This window comes from Malurus melanocephalus, unplaced genomic scaffold (genome assembly GCF_030028575.1).
Source record: "Malurus melanocephalus ecotype Western Australia unplaced genomic scaffold, MMel_1.1 scaffold_253, whole genome shotgun sequence".
Lineage (NCBI taxonomy): Eukaryota > Metazoa > Chordata > Aves > Passeriformes > Maluridae > Malurus > Malurus melanocephalus.
The window spans coordinates 50,935-65,928 of NW_026623485.1; the positions used below are offsets into that span (position 1 = coordinate 50,935).

General features: G+C 44.8%; 1 protein-coding gene across 1 annotated transcript in view; it reads left to right on the forward strand.

The window, feature by feature from the left end:
• Positions 1-14,994, forward strand: part of KAZN (kazrin, periplakin interacting protein) — a 204,637-nt gene that overhangs the window by 34,291 nt on the left and 155,352 nt on the right. Inside the window, exon 2 of the mRNA XM_057375589.1 lies at positions 14,044-14,201. Within this exon, the coding sequence (XP_057231572.1) occupies positions 14,044-14,201 (158 nt within the window). The remainder of the gene's footprint in view (positions 1-14,043; positions 14,202-14,994) is intronic.

The following is a 14,994-nucleotide window of genomic DNA, read 5'->3' on the forward strand; positions in this document are numbered from 1 at the left end:
TAGCAAAAACATGATAAACCTCGTGTTCTTTTCATTAAAGAAACCTGTATCTCCTCTGGTTCCGTGCGTGCTATCTGCTGGCATTATTAAGGAGTTTATCATCCTGACTCCTCATGCAAATTACAGAGGGATTGGAAGGATTTTCTCCGCAGCTGAGGAACGCACCCAGTGTGTCCAGTGGACCTGAGCACCGTAATTGGCACCACAATATGCTTTAGGCAGATGGTGCTGGAGATTGTGCCAGAAAATTGCTTCCTGACCATGSCTACCTCTCTGCTGTGTGTAATTTTGTGGATTTAAATCTGTCCTTTAGTCCTGTCAAAATACCAGTGGGAGAATTTTGAAGTGTAATTTTAAGCTGCTTGATTTGAAAAGGCGTTAATACGGAGAAATGGATCAAAATCACGGAGAAATTTCGTGAGAGATCTTTGTCTCGGGATGGAAGTGACATCTGTGTGCCACTGAGGCTGAGARCTGCATCTGGGACAGGTTTCCCATTTGTCTCAGAGGAATGGCAAGAATTGAGTGCTAAAAATTAATGCAAACAGCCATCCCAAAACGAGCTGAGCTTTTTAAAGTGAGGGAAATTTCCAGTGCACTGAGGGACCCTACAAAAGTTCTTACCTTGCCTTTTTCTCACATTCACTTCATAACCTCTGATGGTAACTCAGTGATCAGCAGCAAAAGGACCTTTTTAATGAGAAACACGAAGAATACGTGTAGTCTGAGTAACCTGTGAAAATGTGGTGTTTAAAACGCTGCACAGAGAYACCCTGGGTGTGTTTGTGCTTTCTGTGGGAGCACACTGCCACCAGCTCCACACATTCCAGYGCTGGGATGRTTCAAGCAGAACCTGTCTYCCACCTCCCTGAGTGTCTTAAAATYGCCTTTGAAATGTGGTGAAAGTACACGCTTTTATTCTCACTGTGGTGTTTTCAGTCTGAGCTCAGCTGCGTTTAAGCTGCAGCTTCTGAAACCAAAGCAGAAAAAACCAAGGGCTGCTTAAGGGTGAAATAAAGTCACCGTTGCTTTCTGCTGCCATCAGAATGGAAATACTACAAATGGAAATACTACAAATGGAAATGCTACAAATGGAAATATTACAAATGGAAATACTACAAATGGAAATGCTACAAATGGAAATGCTACAAATGGAAATACTACAAATGGAAATATTACAAATGGTGGTTAAAAGGGAGCTGGAGGAGCCTCCTGCCCACCTGCTCCAGTCCCGCTGTTGTTGGAGCTGCTGCGCCACCGCTAAATCAAGAGTAGCGGCACCGAAATGAGTCAATGGAGCCCCACAATTATGAAAAAAAGGGAAAATCAAGCTGCTGTAATARTGAATCACTACTGGCCCTCTGAGTCTCTCTCTGAGCTGTTTTTTTTTTTTCTCTGTCTGGTTTATGAGCTGCTCTTCAGTCGCCTTCTTGGCCGAATCAATCCTCCAGCAGAACAGCAAGCAGGGCTCCAGCTGGAGCAGCCACAGCAGCTCTCCACAGCAGAATTACGAGCCACCTGCAAGTCCAGCACCTCTGGGATATCCAGAGAAACCTCCCTGACACRCAGCCATTTGTAGACTTTGCTTTTCACCGGCTACCTTTGATTTCCCCTTTTATCAGACTGCACAAAACACATGTTTCAACTCCAGCGCTCAATAAGCGTCTGCAAACTCTCCGTGTGGGGATTTACCGGGGAGGAATTTGGAGTTAATGGCCCTGCATGTGATGCTGTTGCTAAGAAACCCTGGCTTGGCTCTGTGATGTCCTTTTGCAGTTTTGGAGTTCCTCCCTGATGGAAATGTTCCTGTTTCAGCCTTTTGGCTCATCCAGAGCAGGGCGTGCTCCGCTCTCAGCTTGTCTGGCTCAGCCCTCCATAAAATGAAGCAGGAATCCAATTTTCCCTGTTTTCCACCCATTTTAGCCCTCGGTTTCTGAAGTCATGAGCTCCTCCTGCCCTGGGTAGTCCCATCACACATTTGCTGTCTGGGACTGGCGGTGCTGCAGCGTATTCCCAGCCCTGAATGTCTCGTATCCAGGAGATATCATCACCTGGCTAGAGACACAGGGACAATTTAAAAGCATAACCCATCTGTTTTATGCTGGTAATACGCAGTTTTCTCGTTGCCATGGCAAACCTGGAAGGAAGAGCAGAGAGGGATGTTCAGGTGAGGGAGCTCTGCCTSGGAGAGGAGGCAGGAAACAGCTTTGGGGTCATTTTCTTTTAAATGGGGTGCAGGAATCCATAGGRATGAAGCCAGATGCCTCTGTTGTGGGATTTTCTTGAGTCACCACCTTTTCTTGGTKTGACATTCGTATGGGAGAGCCAAGGAACCCTGCTCTGGGTCCTTACAGGCTTGGTGAGACTTCCTTTGCAGGGTGGTGTTTGTCACAGTGTCGGCTCTGGGTTTGACACCTGGCAAGCTGTAATGCCAAAAGCAACTGGTGTCATTTCTCCCTCATTTCTGATGTGTGGGTGGAAGGAAAATGCTGGGAGATGAAGATGGGGTTTCTAAAGACCAGTTTCCCAGCTCTTTTCTCTTCCCCAAGCTGGCAGAGCAGACCCTCAGGTAACTGGAGCCCAGCACTTCACGTTCTGACACAGCCCATGACAGGCTGACCTTCTGAAATCATCATGAGACATTGAGAAAAAGCAATTCAGAGGAAATACATGGTGTTCTGAAATATCAGCACTGAGGAGGATGGAACACACCAAAGGCCTTGAAGCTGCACTGGAGAGAGCCTCTATGGAGCTGCTCAGGGGTTGCTTCTTATTTAGACAMCACAACATTTTRCATTGGTATTGAAACMGAGCAGACTTGGTGCTGATCTCACYCTGACTTAATAAGAAATRGAGTAAATAAATCTCCTGCACTGTGTGGTCTCCAGTCACCCTCAATATGACACCAAAATTAGTCGATGGGGCTGTATAATGCTCTTCCTCTCTTCCATCTTTTGGCCATAATTAGCAGGGACACTTTGTGTCAATCAAGTGTCAGAATTAAATGCTTTCCCTTCATCCATCAAAGTTCTCGTGCCGAAGTGAAGGGCTGTTCCCTTGGGCAGCTGCTGGGGAGCAGAGCAGGGTTTTTAACAGTAGAATTGACTGTTCACGTTTATGTTGCTGTTCACACAGGTTCAGCAGCCTCAGGAAGGTGAGAGGCTCTCAGAAATGGTGTCATTGTCACGGCCACCAAGGGACACCGYGGTCATAMAAGAGACCCAAGTCAACTTTATAACGGCGTAAAGYGTGGTCATATGCTATCAAAGTAACTAAGATTAAAAAGCAACTGAGCTGTCACAAGCCCAAGATGCTCATAAGACCACCCCAAAAAGATCTTAGACTAACGATTAATTAAAACCCACGAAAGCCAGGGCCCAAACTGGGATTAGRTACCCCACTATGCCTGGCCCTAAATYTTGGTGCTTKAACCTAYTTAGGCAGCTGGATCTGCTCAGCAGCCACGCTGGAGGGTGTGTGGCTCAGCCCCAGGGGTTTGGCAGGCTGGGAGGGCAGGGGGAGTGGGGTCAGGGTGATTCTACATCACTCATTTTGGGGTRTCTCCCACCCACCAAGGGCTGGACACCCACGGCTGCGCGCCTGCCTTGACCTGCTCTCCCAGGAGTATTTAAACTCCATCCTGAAAAGCAAGTTAGGCACTGGAATGCCTCCTTTGCATCAAGAGCTGTAGGCAGGTTTGAAAACAAAACAATTTCCTGAGTCGCCTCAGGGAGGTTTGGATGTTTTCATCAAAACCTTTTCTAGTTTCCTAATATTCCACGTCATGGAGGCATTTGAATATCTCCTGCTCTGCTGCTGTTGTGGTTTCCCCTCCTCACTCRGRCTGGGCACAGGGACAGGGCTGCTGGAAAATCCCAGCCCTTCCAAAAGCTGCTCCCCCAGTCCCATACTGGTGACAGTTACTCCTCTCRTCCTTTATTAAAGTTTAATTTCATTGCTTTGCCAAACAAACCTGCTGCAAAGGCTGCAGATGAAAGTGAGGAAAGGAGGTTAATGTAATATATGTTATCCATGTCTACAGGGATATTTGGGGTTTCCACTGCTTTCAAATTGCTGGAATAAATGCCACAAGCAAAGTTTACAAATGCAGAGTGAGTAAGTCAGATATAAAATCGCTCGGCCGTGAAGTCAAGGTTCAAAGCTAAATCACAAAACCCAGGGAGCCCAAAACAAAGAAGACATTGTTTTCTGCAGGTAGGGAAATTTAGAAACAAATTATTTCCCTCTGGTCATCAGGAAGAAAAATCCACTGAGTATCACATGAGGCTTTACTGCATAAAAAAAGTGAAGAGCTGCTGCCTCACCACTGCACATCCCATTGAGTACAACAGAGCTAAAAGTGCCTTCACAGGAGCATCTAGAATATCTAACAGATAAAAAATAATRGTTCCAACTGAGACAAACTTTTGAATACTCTGTAATTACTACTGAATGCCCTACCTGTTCTTTTTTTTGTTGGTAATGTCATAATTCTGACAAATGATCATGCTCAGGTAGGATGAAAACATGACTGAAAAGAAATGGGAAGTRCCCATGGAGTTCTGTTGAAATGCCATGCCAAACACTGGAGGAGGATGTGCCTAAACATCACCAGGACTTGCACGTTTTCTAAATGAAACCTTCCAATTGATATGCCCTTAAAAACTTGTGGGTTTTTGGCTGAGAAAAGCAACCCAGAAGAGTTTGACACATTTCCTGTGTGGGCACCTCCCCAAATGCCACATCCAYTCTGAATATTTCCAGAGATRATGATTCCACMKCTTTCCTGGACAGCCTGTTCCAGTGCCTGACCACCCTTTATGTGAAGAAGTTTTTCCTATTATTCCCTGGCACAGCCTCTAAACCTGCTGCTTGCATGACTTATTCTCACTTACAGGGAATGTGAAGTCTGAAGCTGTGGATACAGACAAAACTGATCACAGGATAATATTCTTTACAAAAAAAAAACCAAAAAAACCCTCTTCTGCTGCATTTTATGGATGTAGTTTACAGACATAACAAGTTTAAATACAGGCCTGGAAAAATCTGTTTTATTTTAGGGGGAGTTTATTCGGTTCTGGGCCTATAAAAATAAATGAGACACTGAAGAAGTGTCTTGAATATGAAGATTTTGCTCTGAAGATATAATCATGTCAAGGTTATTAAATGCTGAATATAGTCTCATTTTATCTTTATTTTCTAGACAGTTATTTTTATTCCTCATAAATAGGGTTTGGGGATATTGGCTGCAATGATAGAAGCCAAAATCAGGCAGTAATGGACGCAGGAATGACGAAACTGCACAAATTGCAAATAATGCAAAATATCCAGGGTATTGTACACCCACAGGTGACATTATCCCATGAGTCGAACAGTTTAGATGAATAAGAAAAAGTGTGGGTTTGTCATCCTTCAAAAGGAATTGATGCTGTTTGTGTGGATGAATGGGAACGGATGAGAAGGAAATGCAGGAATAAAACAATTATCAGCCGGCAGGGCGGGTGCGGGTGGAGCATCTGGTGTGGTCCTCGGCGTCACCTTTATCTGCAGCAGGAACTAAATCCCCTCCCAGGCTCCCTCAGACAGCTGGGTTTGTGCAAGTGCTTGATAAAACTTGACCCTCTGATCCGCTGTACTCAGCCGAGGTTTATCAACCTGTGTTCCCACTGTTTGAATTTCAGCTTTTTCTAATGCTCTGCCAATAAAGGGGTTTTTTTCTGAGATAGAATTGCTAAGCCCAGCGTTTTGTTAGTGTCGCATCCAGGGTTTTAAGCAGCAGAGCTGCTCAAGGAGGCAGCTCCCAAGGAAATTTAAATACTTGCTTTAACAGTATTCTCCATCCCTTCTTTTATCTGTGAACAAATACAGGCACACGCAGGGAGAGATTTGCAGGTTGCCAGTGTTCATGGCTTTATTGAAGTCTCAGAATYGTTGGCGTTTTTCTGATGTGACAAATCTGGTGCTTTCTTTCAGTTTGGCTTTTTTTTTGTTTCTAACATTCCTGGTTAAAAGGAGTGCCATCTTAGGGGCGAAACAAAGATCTCAGGAGCTGACGAGAACAAATCCAGTTTGTTTGATTTGTACATCTTGTTTTTTTAGCTCCTTTCAGGATTTCAGGATTATTGCAACCCCAAGACAATATTAATTGGTCTCCCAACACTCACAAAAATGCATAAAACCTCAGTCTCTCCTACATGTTTAGTGGGAAACAAATCAAGCTCAGTGGTCTCCTTAGAGTTTCAGCTCGTTCAAACCCCAGAAAAACCTGTAATTTGTTGAATTCCCTTCAGGAAGAGTTTTCTTCCACCTTTGACACCGAGGAGATGGAGCATCCTGTTTGCACCAGGAGCTGYTTGTTAGAGCAGAACAACTCCCAGTTTGTAGCTGAACATCAGGGAAAAGCCAAACAAAGTCTGTCACCAGCAGCGCGTCCCCTCTGTGGTTTGTGACATTTCCAGGGGCTGCAGAATGTGTGTTTATTTACAGATGGGAACTGAAGTGTTGAGTGTGTAAATGACCCATCCAAAACCCTGGAGCTCATTTTGGGCGAAGTGGAACCACTTTTGTACCCGTTCCAAGACATTCCATGTGAGCACAGATGGGCATCACTCCCTGAGAGCCAGMTCACAGCAGCTGGATGGCTGACACCCGAAATTTCTGTTGTCCTCTTCTTTTTTTATCTAAATAAAATAGCTGTTGTTTCTGGAAAGTAACAATTGCAAAATCAATGATTACCCGACAGAAAGGGGAGATCAGCAGCTCTAGGGCCGGGTGTCACCRTCTTTGGAAAGGTTTCTTTGGTTCTTGGCGAGTTTCAATGGAGTTTYTCTTGCAGGAGCTGGATTTGCTGGTTTGGCCCCGTGCCTGCCACATTTCCCAAAGTTTGACATTGTTCCTGGCCTGGCAGTTTGCAGCTCTCTGGGGAATTCAGCATCTCAAATATTTCTGTAAACAACAACAGCCCAGCCATAAAGTTYGGGGTCGGGTTTGCTGGTGGAGTTTGGGCTCTTTCAGCTCAAGGCGCTGCCCAGAGCAGCACGACCCCGTCCCAGCTGCTTCAACTCCATTTTCCCATCATAATCATAAACACAACAGGGGAATTTATATTAAATTTATATTTAATTTGTTTTTTTTTAATTTTAGGGTAAGCRGTATTTTTTAATTATAATATTTATTAGTTTAACTCATACAGCTGGGGTGAACAGAGAAGTTTTTAGGGATGGGATCACTTCTTCAGCTGGATGATGTTCTTGTACCTCTAGTGAGGTTTTACACAAAGAGGAAAATATTGTTTATTTTCTAAATGACCCTGGCAGTGTTTTAGTGAGAGGAAACACTGAGCCTTTTTATTTTTTAATTTTTGGCCAAATTCTAGTGAACTTCATCTCACTACTACCATTAACTGTGATTTAGAGCTGAAAAAACYGAGGCAAAGAAAAAAAGTCCTTTCCAAAGGGCTGATGAAAAAAAACTCAGAAAGAACAGAAAAATACAACAGCTCTTATTTCCCTACTCAGTTCAGACCTATCTTGGATACATAAATTGTAGTTTTTTAGCAACAGATGTTTTCTCCAAGGAGAATATGGACATTTGTCCTTGCAGACSRGTGTGGAACTCATGTCYTTTTCCTGCTCAAATACRGRTCTGCAAATGGAGGGGGAGYSTAAAGAGAAATTRCAAAATGTRTTTCTGTGCTGCTAGATTCAAAACRTATTCATGTTTTTAAGGACAATGCAAAATTGACATTTTAGTCGAAGTGATTTRAAGTCCAACTTTGAAAGAAGCTTCTGCAGCATAAAGGAGACGTCAATGAAAAACTTTGATTATTGAAAAGCTGCTCCCGCCCCGCAGAGCTCCACTTCTTGATGGCGTTTTCATTTCCAAAAAGCTCGGGTTTGTAAAGAGAAACTAATAAACTGAAGAAATGACCAGCTTTATTGCCGAGCATGTTTTCCTCTGCAACTCTAGTGCCATTTATTGGTCTGATGGCTTTCTTTTGCATCGGGGAAGCTCTGAAGGCAGCTCTTCAAACCATTCACAGCCCAGAGAGACCAGCTCGTCAGTAATTACTGTAATGGGCTCTTYGCAGTGTTTCTTGAAAGGTGATTGAGCCCCTAATGCAGACACCAGATATTTTTTTCTTCACTTAATGGTGTGGTAAATTATTCCTGCGAGGGGGCTYATTGAATGCCTCCTTTGAAACACGTTAAAGGCCACAAAGGAAGGGAAAAAGCTGTAGGTCTCTTCTTAGCAATAACAGGAGAAAATATTTATGGAGTGGCTCGGTTTGAGCTGTTCCCAGCRTTTCTGTCAGGCTGTGTCTGTCAACAGCGTCTGGCACCAGCACATGGATGGGGCAGATGGCTCAGGGTGGGTTTTCCAGCTGCAGAGAAGCAGCTGTAAGAGGAAAATGGGCTCTGTTTGCTCCTGTGATCCTGATGCCCGTGGGCATYGCAGCTTTGCACATCATCTTCTCACCCGGGTGGAAGTGAGAGGTGTCAAACCAGTGTCAAACTGACTGGACATGGGGGAGCAGGTTGGGTATTAAGAAAAATGTGTTCACTGTAAGGGTGGAAAGGACTGGTGGTGTCACCATCCCTAAAAACACTCAAAAACTGAGCAGATGTGGCACTTTGAGTTWTGGGTTTGTGGGCACAGTGGGATCTGGGTGAAGGTTGGACTCAATGATCATGGGAGCCTTTCCCAGCCTTAAGGATTCCCTGATTCCACGATTCTAGGRCTCTGTGATTCCACAAGCTTGGTTTTTACAAACGGAGATTTCTTCTCCTGCTAAGGGAATAAATTAATTGATGTGTCCAAACTCAATTAGCAAATGTTACAGCAGGAAAGGCTTCCTAATCAGAATCATTAATCTGGCAAAAATGAACTGTTGCATGTCTTGCATGCCCTCTGTTTTTTGGACCCAGTGAAAAACACATCAGCCAACCCCAAAACGTAAATAACACCAGGCTTTATTTATAATTTAGCCTTATAAATATCTTATTTTTGCACATTGTAGCGTCCACATGCCACAACCCAAACTGCCTTGAATTTCCAAGGCTGCAGGGCTGGTTGTTTATTGGTTCCAAAGACAGAATTTGGAGCTTTCACAAGAACATTCTCAATTTGTACCAAAACCTGTTCAGATAGGAGAAGTTTTTGCAGGGCAATGAGGGACTATCTGAGAGCTGGCTGTGATTTATAGAAAGCAGAACATGCTGCTGGTCTGTGTGCAGTCTCTTCATGTTTTCAATGCCCCAAACCTCGAGTTGCCCAGGGAGCAGGTGGGGAATTTTCCCTTCTCACCTCCTTTGAGGGAATGAGAGAATCCTCGTGGTGAGTGGGACTGAAGTCACAAATGTGATTTGATTATGAAAATATGAATCAAGAAATTTAGTCAATCATCTGAGCAAATCARTTTTACCTGCTCTTCAAAAAGATGTTTCAGCTGGGGCTTATAAATCCAACAGCTGAATTGAGGATGTCCAGCCTGGAGAAAAGGGAGCTCCGGGGAGACCTTGGAGCCCTTTTCAGTGCCTAAAGGAGCTCCAGGAGAGCTGGAGAGGGACTTGGGACAAGGGTTGGAGGGACAGGACACAGGGAATGGTTTCCCAGTGCCAGAGGTCAGGGATGGATGGGAAATTGGAAAGGAATTGTTCCCTGTGAGGGTGGAGAGGCCCTGGCACAGGGTGCCCAGAGAAGCTGTGGCTGCCCCTGGATCCCTGGCAGTGTCCAAGGCCAGACTGGATGGGGTTTGGATCACCCTGGGACAGTGGAAGGAGGGCTAGAAAGGGATGATCTCTAAGATCTCTTCTAACCTTAACCATTCCATGATTCCATAAGGTGGGAGATGCTGGAAGGCATTTGTGTCACCCTCGTGTCACCGAGCCCTGAGTGTGGCACTGGAGTGGCCCCACAGAAACCACAGGGAGAGCTCAGACAGGGAAGGTCTGAAGTGCTTTGAATATTTTCCTTCTCCTCCCTGCAAGAACACCCCCGTGGCTGTCACTGGAGCAGCTCTTTGGTAACATGAAACGCCAATGAATTGCACAATTTGCCCACACACAGCCCCGGCTGAGCAGAGCAGACGCTCCAGGGCCCCGTTARCGGGCGAGGTTTCCCTGGCAGCCCCAAAAGCTGTTCCTTTGGGATGGGTTTCAAAGGATCCCTCCACACTGTGCAGCCTCCCGACTTTCCTCTCCATAGAGCAGATCCCCAGTGGTCAGAGCTGGCAGCCCACACAGAAATCAGACTGAACCATCTCCTCTATTTCCATGTGGCACAGGCAGCTGAGGAGCCCAGGAATCCTCCTGCAGCCTCCCCTGATAAAATTATGAACGTGTCCATCCTCTTTCATTTACTCACTCCTGCTGCCGAGAATTAATTTTAGACTCTGCTGGCTTTTGTCAGTAGATCTCAGGATACATTATCTATGCTTTATTTTATTTTGTGCTCATCTGGGCAGTAGCTGGAGTGTATAAAATGGGGTCTCCTGGAACAACTTTATTGCTTCAGCCTCTTCCTTGAATGAGTTTTTGGCGCAAGTATAATTTTTCCCTCGTCTCCGACAGAAAGCAATTTCCTTTTTCCCCTGCACGTCCTTCAGGCTCTGGTGATTCTGCCCTGCAAAAAAACCAACTTTGTCCATCCACTCTTGCTTCTGGGGGTGTAAAATAGTCCTCACCTGAGCACCCCAGCCCAGCACATCATCTCTGACAGCAGCAGGCAGAGCCCCTGCCCCGCTAAGGGATTATTTGTTCTCTTTTTGGGGTGATGTCAAAGCGCTAACAGAGGGTTGTTATGGTTCCTTCACCTCTCGAAACTGACCCTCGCAGTGAGGAAATGATGAAATTGGAATGGGAAAAGCTGGGATGCTGACAGGRCTCTGACAGCTGTAACTTTTATTTAGCTGGTTGTCTCGCTTGCAGCGTTACTGATGTGTTACCAACCTCGAGCCAAGGGGAATGACAGGGCGAAAGAAAGGTGTTGTCTTCTTTTTTTTTTCTTTCTTTTTTCATTTTAGGGGACCAAGAAGTATCTTTTAATCTCTGCTGAACATACCTGTGTTTATATCTGAGGTCCATAATTTTTTTCCGTTAAAAAGAATTTTATATTTTCACAAAGAATTGTCTGGGTTAGTGGGAGTGTTGCTCAGSAGAAATTTTTGAGCTGCAACATTGTGAGAGATGAAGGGTTTGCCTCCTCCTTCTCTCTTTCTCCTTTAGAATTTTAATGGTCAAAGGGCAGGAAGTTGCTCTGGATTTAAATGAGAATTATCAAATTTCCTCTGCTTATAAGAAGGGCCCTTTTGTCTGTGCTGCAGACTGACAGAGGACTTCCAGAAAAACAGCATCAGGGATGGTTTGGTCTTTTCAGCTCTGTTTTCACTGTGTGTGTAGGCTGGAGCTTTGCAAATGCCTCTTTTACTTTCATGAGGAAGACTCAGAGGATTTTATTTTCCAATACAGTTTCCTTTGTGTTCATGGGAAAAGATTTGTTTTGCTAAGCAGAGTATAAACACAGCGCTGTGGCAGATCCCTCCAAAAATCGGTTCAAGTCAATGCTGATCTGCTTTTCCCACATTCTTACTGGAAAATATATTTTTCTGATTTCTCTGACATCCCTCTAAACCTAAAGAATTATAAATAAGAGAAGCATTTGTCCCCCTGAGCTTCATGTGCCACATACTGTTCCTACATTTCCCAAAGGGAAAGAGAAGAAATGTCAGAGAATGTAGAGTTCTTGCTTCAGATAACGAGGTTGGAAAAACTTAGGATAATGTAATTTAGCTTGTTTTGAATTATTTTAAAATCAGAAAGCCTGGGAGAAGTTCTCCATGTACCAGTTTCTGGTCMCAGCCTGTGTAAACCTGGAAGGGAGCCACCAGCTCGAGGAGGAGAACTCTGGAGTACATTATATTACTGAAAGCAGATGTGGGCTCAGGGCTCCAGCCAAAATTTCAGAATGGGAAAAAAAAAATGATCTGTCCTCAATTCTTTATCAGTCAGGAGGGATGGGGTGAATCAATACTGGAGCATTAGTGCTGGGGAGATGGCTTTCAGGCCTGACATGCCTGATAGAGATGCCAGCTCAGGCCAGAAGTGATAAGAAAATCAAAAYGTTGCTGCCTGTGTGCAGCCGTGTGCCTGCTGCTCTCCTGGATGGAAAACCTGCAGCTCCCTGGGCTCGTAAGTGTTGGTTGGTGTGAGAAYGTGTGATTACAAAACGATTTTTAAATGGTGATTTGGAGAAATGTGGCTGTGGGTGGTTTCCATCACCCAGGYCGTGTGTCCTCTGCAGGGCATCACTCTGGGAACCTCTGGCTTTGAGCAGGAGGTGTTTGGGTCACTCAGATGAGGCTGGGCTGCCTTGTGACCAGCAGGACTATGGGATGGACACGAGTCCCACCCTGCAGTACCTTTGTTACACAGCCAAGATTGGCYCTGGCACAGGGTGCCCAGAGAAGCTGTGGCTGCTCCATCCCTGGAAGTGCCCAARRCCAGGYTGGAMAGGGCTTGGAGCACTCTGGGACAGTGAAAGGKGTGGARCTGGATGATCTTTAASATCCTTTCCAATCCAAACYATTCCATGATTCATTGTATGAYTCTATGATTTATGGTGTGGTTTAAGATGGACCCTCCACCACGCTGAGCCTCAAACCCCTTTTCTATCAGCACGAAACACATGAACACCCTGAGCATTGGGAATCCTCCCCATCCCCTCAGCAAGGCATTGTCAGATTTTATTGTTTGCACAGATTTTATTACTTTTATTGATTGCACAGATTTTATTATTTTATTATTTTAATGAAAAATAAACCCTCTCAGTAAGGAGGACTCCCCTCTTTCCCTCCTGCATTTTGGAGACATAACCGTGATTTTTTTTACAGCCCTTTTGTCTGGGGAAGATTTTCTCCTCAACAAGCAGTTTCTGGCTAATCTTTACTACTTCAAATTTCGTGGTAAGATCTTCTTCAGACAGAACTAGGTCGAGTATATTTCAATTGCCTCGTGTTCTTAAGATCAGTTTGTCAGGGAGTCCTAAATAACACGTTGCTTTATTCATAGGCAGCCGGAGCGAGCCAGGATTTGCAGCACGTTYGGGGTGTGACAGTGATGTGTTACTCTGAGCTTATCAAAGGGCCCCACTGCCAGAGCCACCAGCACAAAGAAAATACGCTCAAGAATGATTTGAGCCTCATTTATTTAATGAGGCGGCAGTAAAATTGAAACATCCGAGCTGGCGATGGTTGAAGAGCGAACGGCAGCGCGGATTTTTYGAATCTGTGGAAAGCCAGGGCTTTTGGCTGGGTGGAAATAAACGTGGAAATAAACGTGGGTGTTGGTTGGTGTGTGAATTGCGGCTCCATAAAGTGTGTGRAATTGCTGGGGGATTTCTGTGGGCTGTGCAGGTGGTGATTGCTGATGTGCATGACTGGGAACAGAATCTCACATGSAATACCTGGGGTTTGAACTCATGAAAGAGAGTTTAAAAGTGATTCAAATACCAATAATTGAGAAGAAAGGAAATGAGCAATATTTCACTTGTTGGTCTGACTCACTCCTACTCTAGATAATAAAAAGCCAATTTTCCCAGTTCTATCCTTCACGTTGTCTGAAGTTCTGGGTCCCTGCACATCAGAAGGAGCAGCTCTCTGGGCTGGGAGTCAAGAGACTGACTTAATTATATTTTTTTTTTCTTATTTTTACTTTAGCCATGACTTGTTGCTTGAGCTTACAARCATAATCACAGAGTCCTGGAATGATTTGGGTTGGAAGGAGCCTTAAACMCCACCTCATTCCCACTCACCCTGCCATRAGCAGGGACAMTTTCCACTGGTCCAGGTTGCTCAGGGCCTCRTCCTCCTGTCTGTGATGCCTTTGCTGCTCCTCTCAGGAGAACCCAGGAGAGGTAACGGGGACCAATTATTTCCAGCTGCACTTTTCCAAATCAAATTACATTCATTGCAAACTGGAAAAATTATGTTGGCTTCCTCCAGCATGGTTTCATTCCTGTTTTTTCTTCCMCTCTCTGTCTCCACAGCTGTTGAATCGCTGCATTCCCTCAATGACCAAATCTCCCATTTCATTGTCAACAAGTCCAAAGCCCTGGATGAGGATGAAGATGCCTTTTTGCCCAGTGAGAAGGAATCTCTGAAGAGTGCCATGATGCTGATGAGGCACCTCCTGATGGATGCACAGGTAGGGAATCAATAAACACACATGTAGAAGGGTGTGAGGAAGGTACATTATGCAGATCTGGAGGAATACGTCATTTTTACGTATTTTATTTTTGCAGTTTTAGCGGTGRGGAACATTAATTGCTGACGCTTCTTTGAAACTGAAGTTTTGGCTTATGAAATCTGCAGCTGGGGGAAGGACATCTCAGTGCACAGAGTGTGCAGCTTGTGCTGGGGCTGAGCCTCAGATTCAGGGTGGAAAATGGCTCTTAATTTCAGGAGAAAATRCAGCAATGTGCCCATTGATGGGAATGCAGCAATAACCCCATTGATGGGAATCCAGCATCAGCACTACCAAAAGAAAATCATCTTTCCACTAAGCATCTGTGCTGAATGCCAGTTTTAGAAGTGCCAGACAACTGAGCTGTTGGTTTAGCCAAGCTCTAAAATGCCAGTTAAAAGTCATGAAATGATGTGCAGATGTTTCTTTGTGCCTTTGCTGCTTCAACAAAAAATCTCCTTCTCTGTAGCTTTGCTATGTTGCAGTGTTTCCTCCAGCCAACAAAAAACACCCTTTGAAATATTAATTGTATTTATCTTTTTATACTCCCTTTTGGCCTTTATTTGCAAATCCTGGGTGGAAAATGACAGCTCCTGTCAGAGGGTTCTTTTGAAACAGGGTGGTCTCCTCTCCCTTCTCCTCTGGCAAGCCCTAAAGCCAGGCAGAGAAGGCCTGGAGCTGACCTGAGCTCTTCTGAGCTCTCCAGTGCTGGGGATGGCCTCTTTTACTTCCATGTTCTCCCATGTGCAGTCTG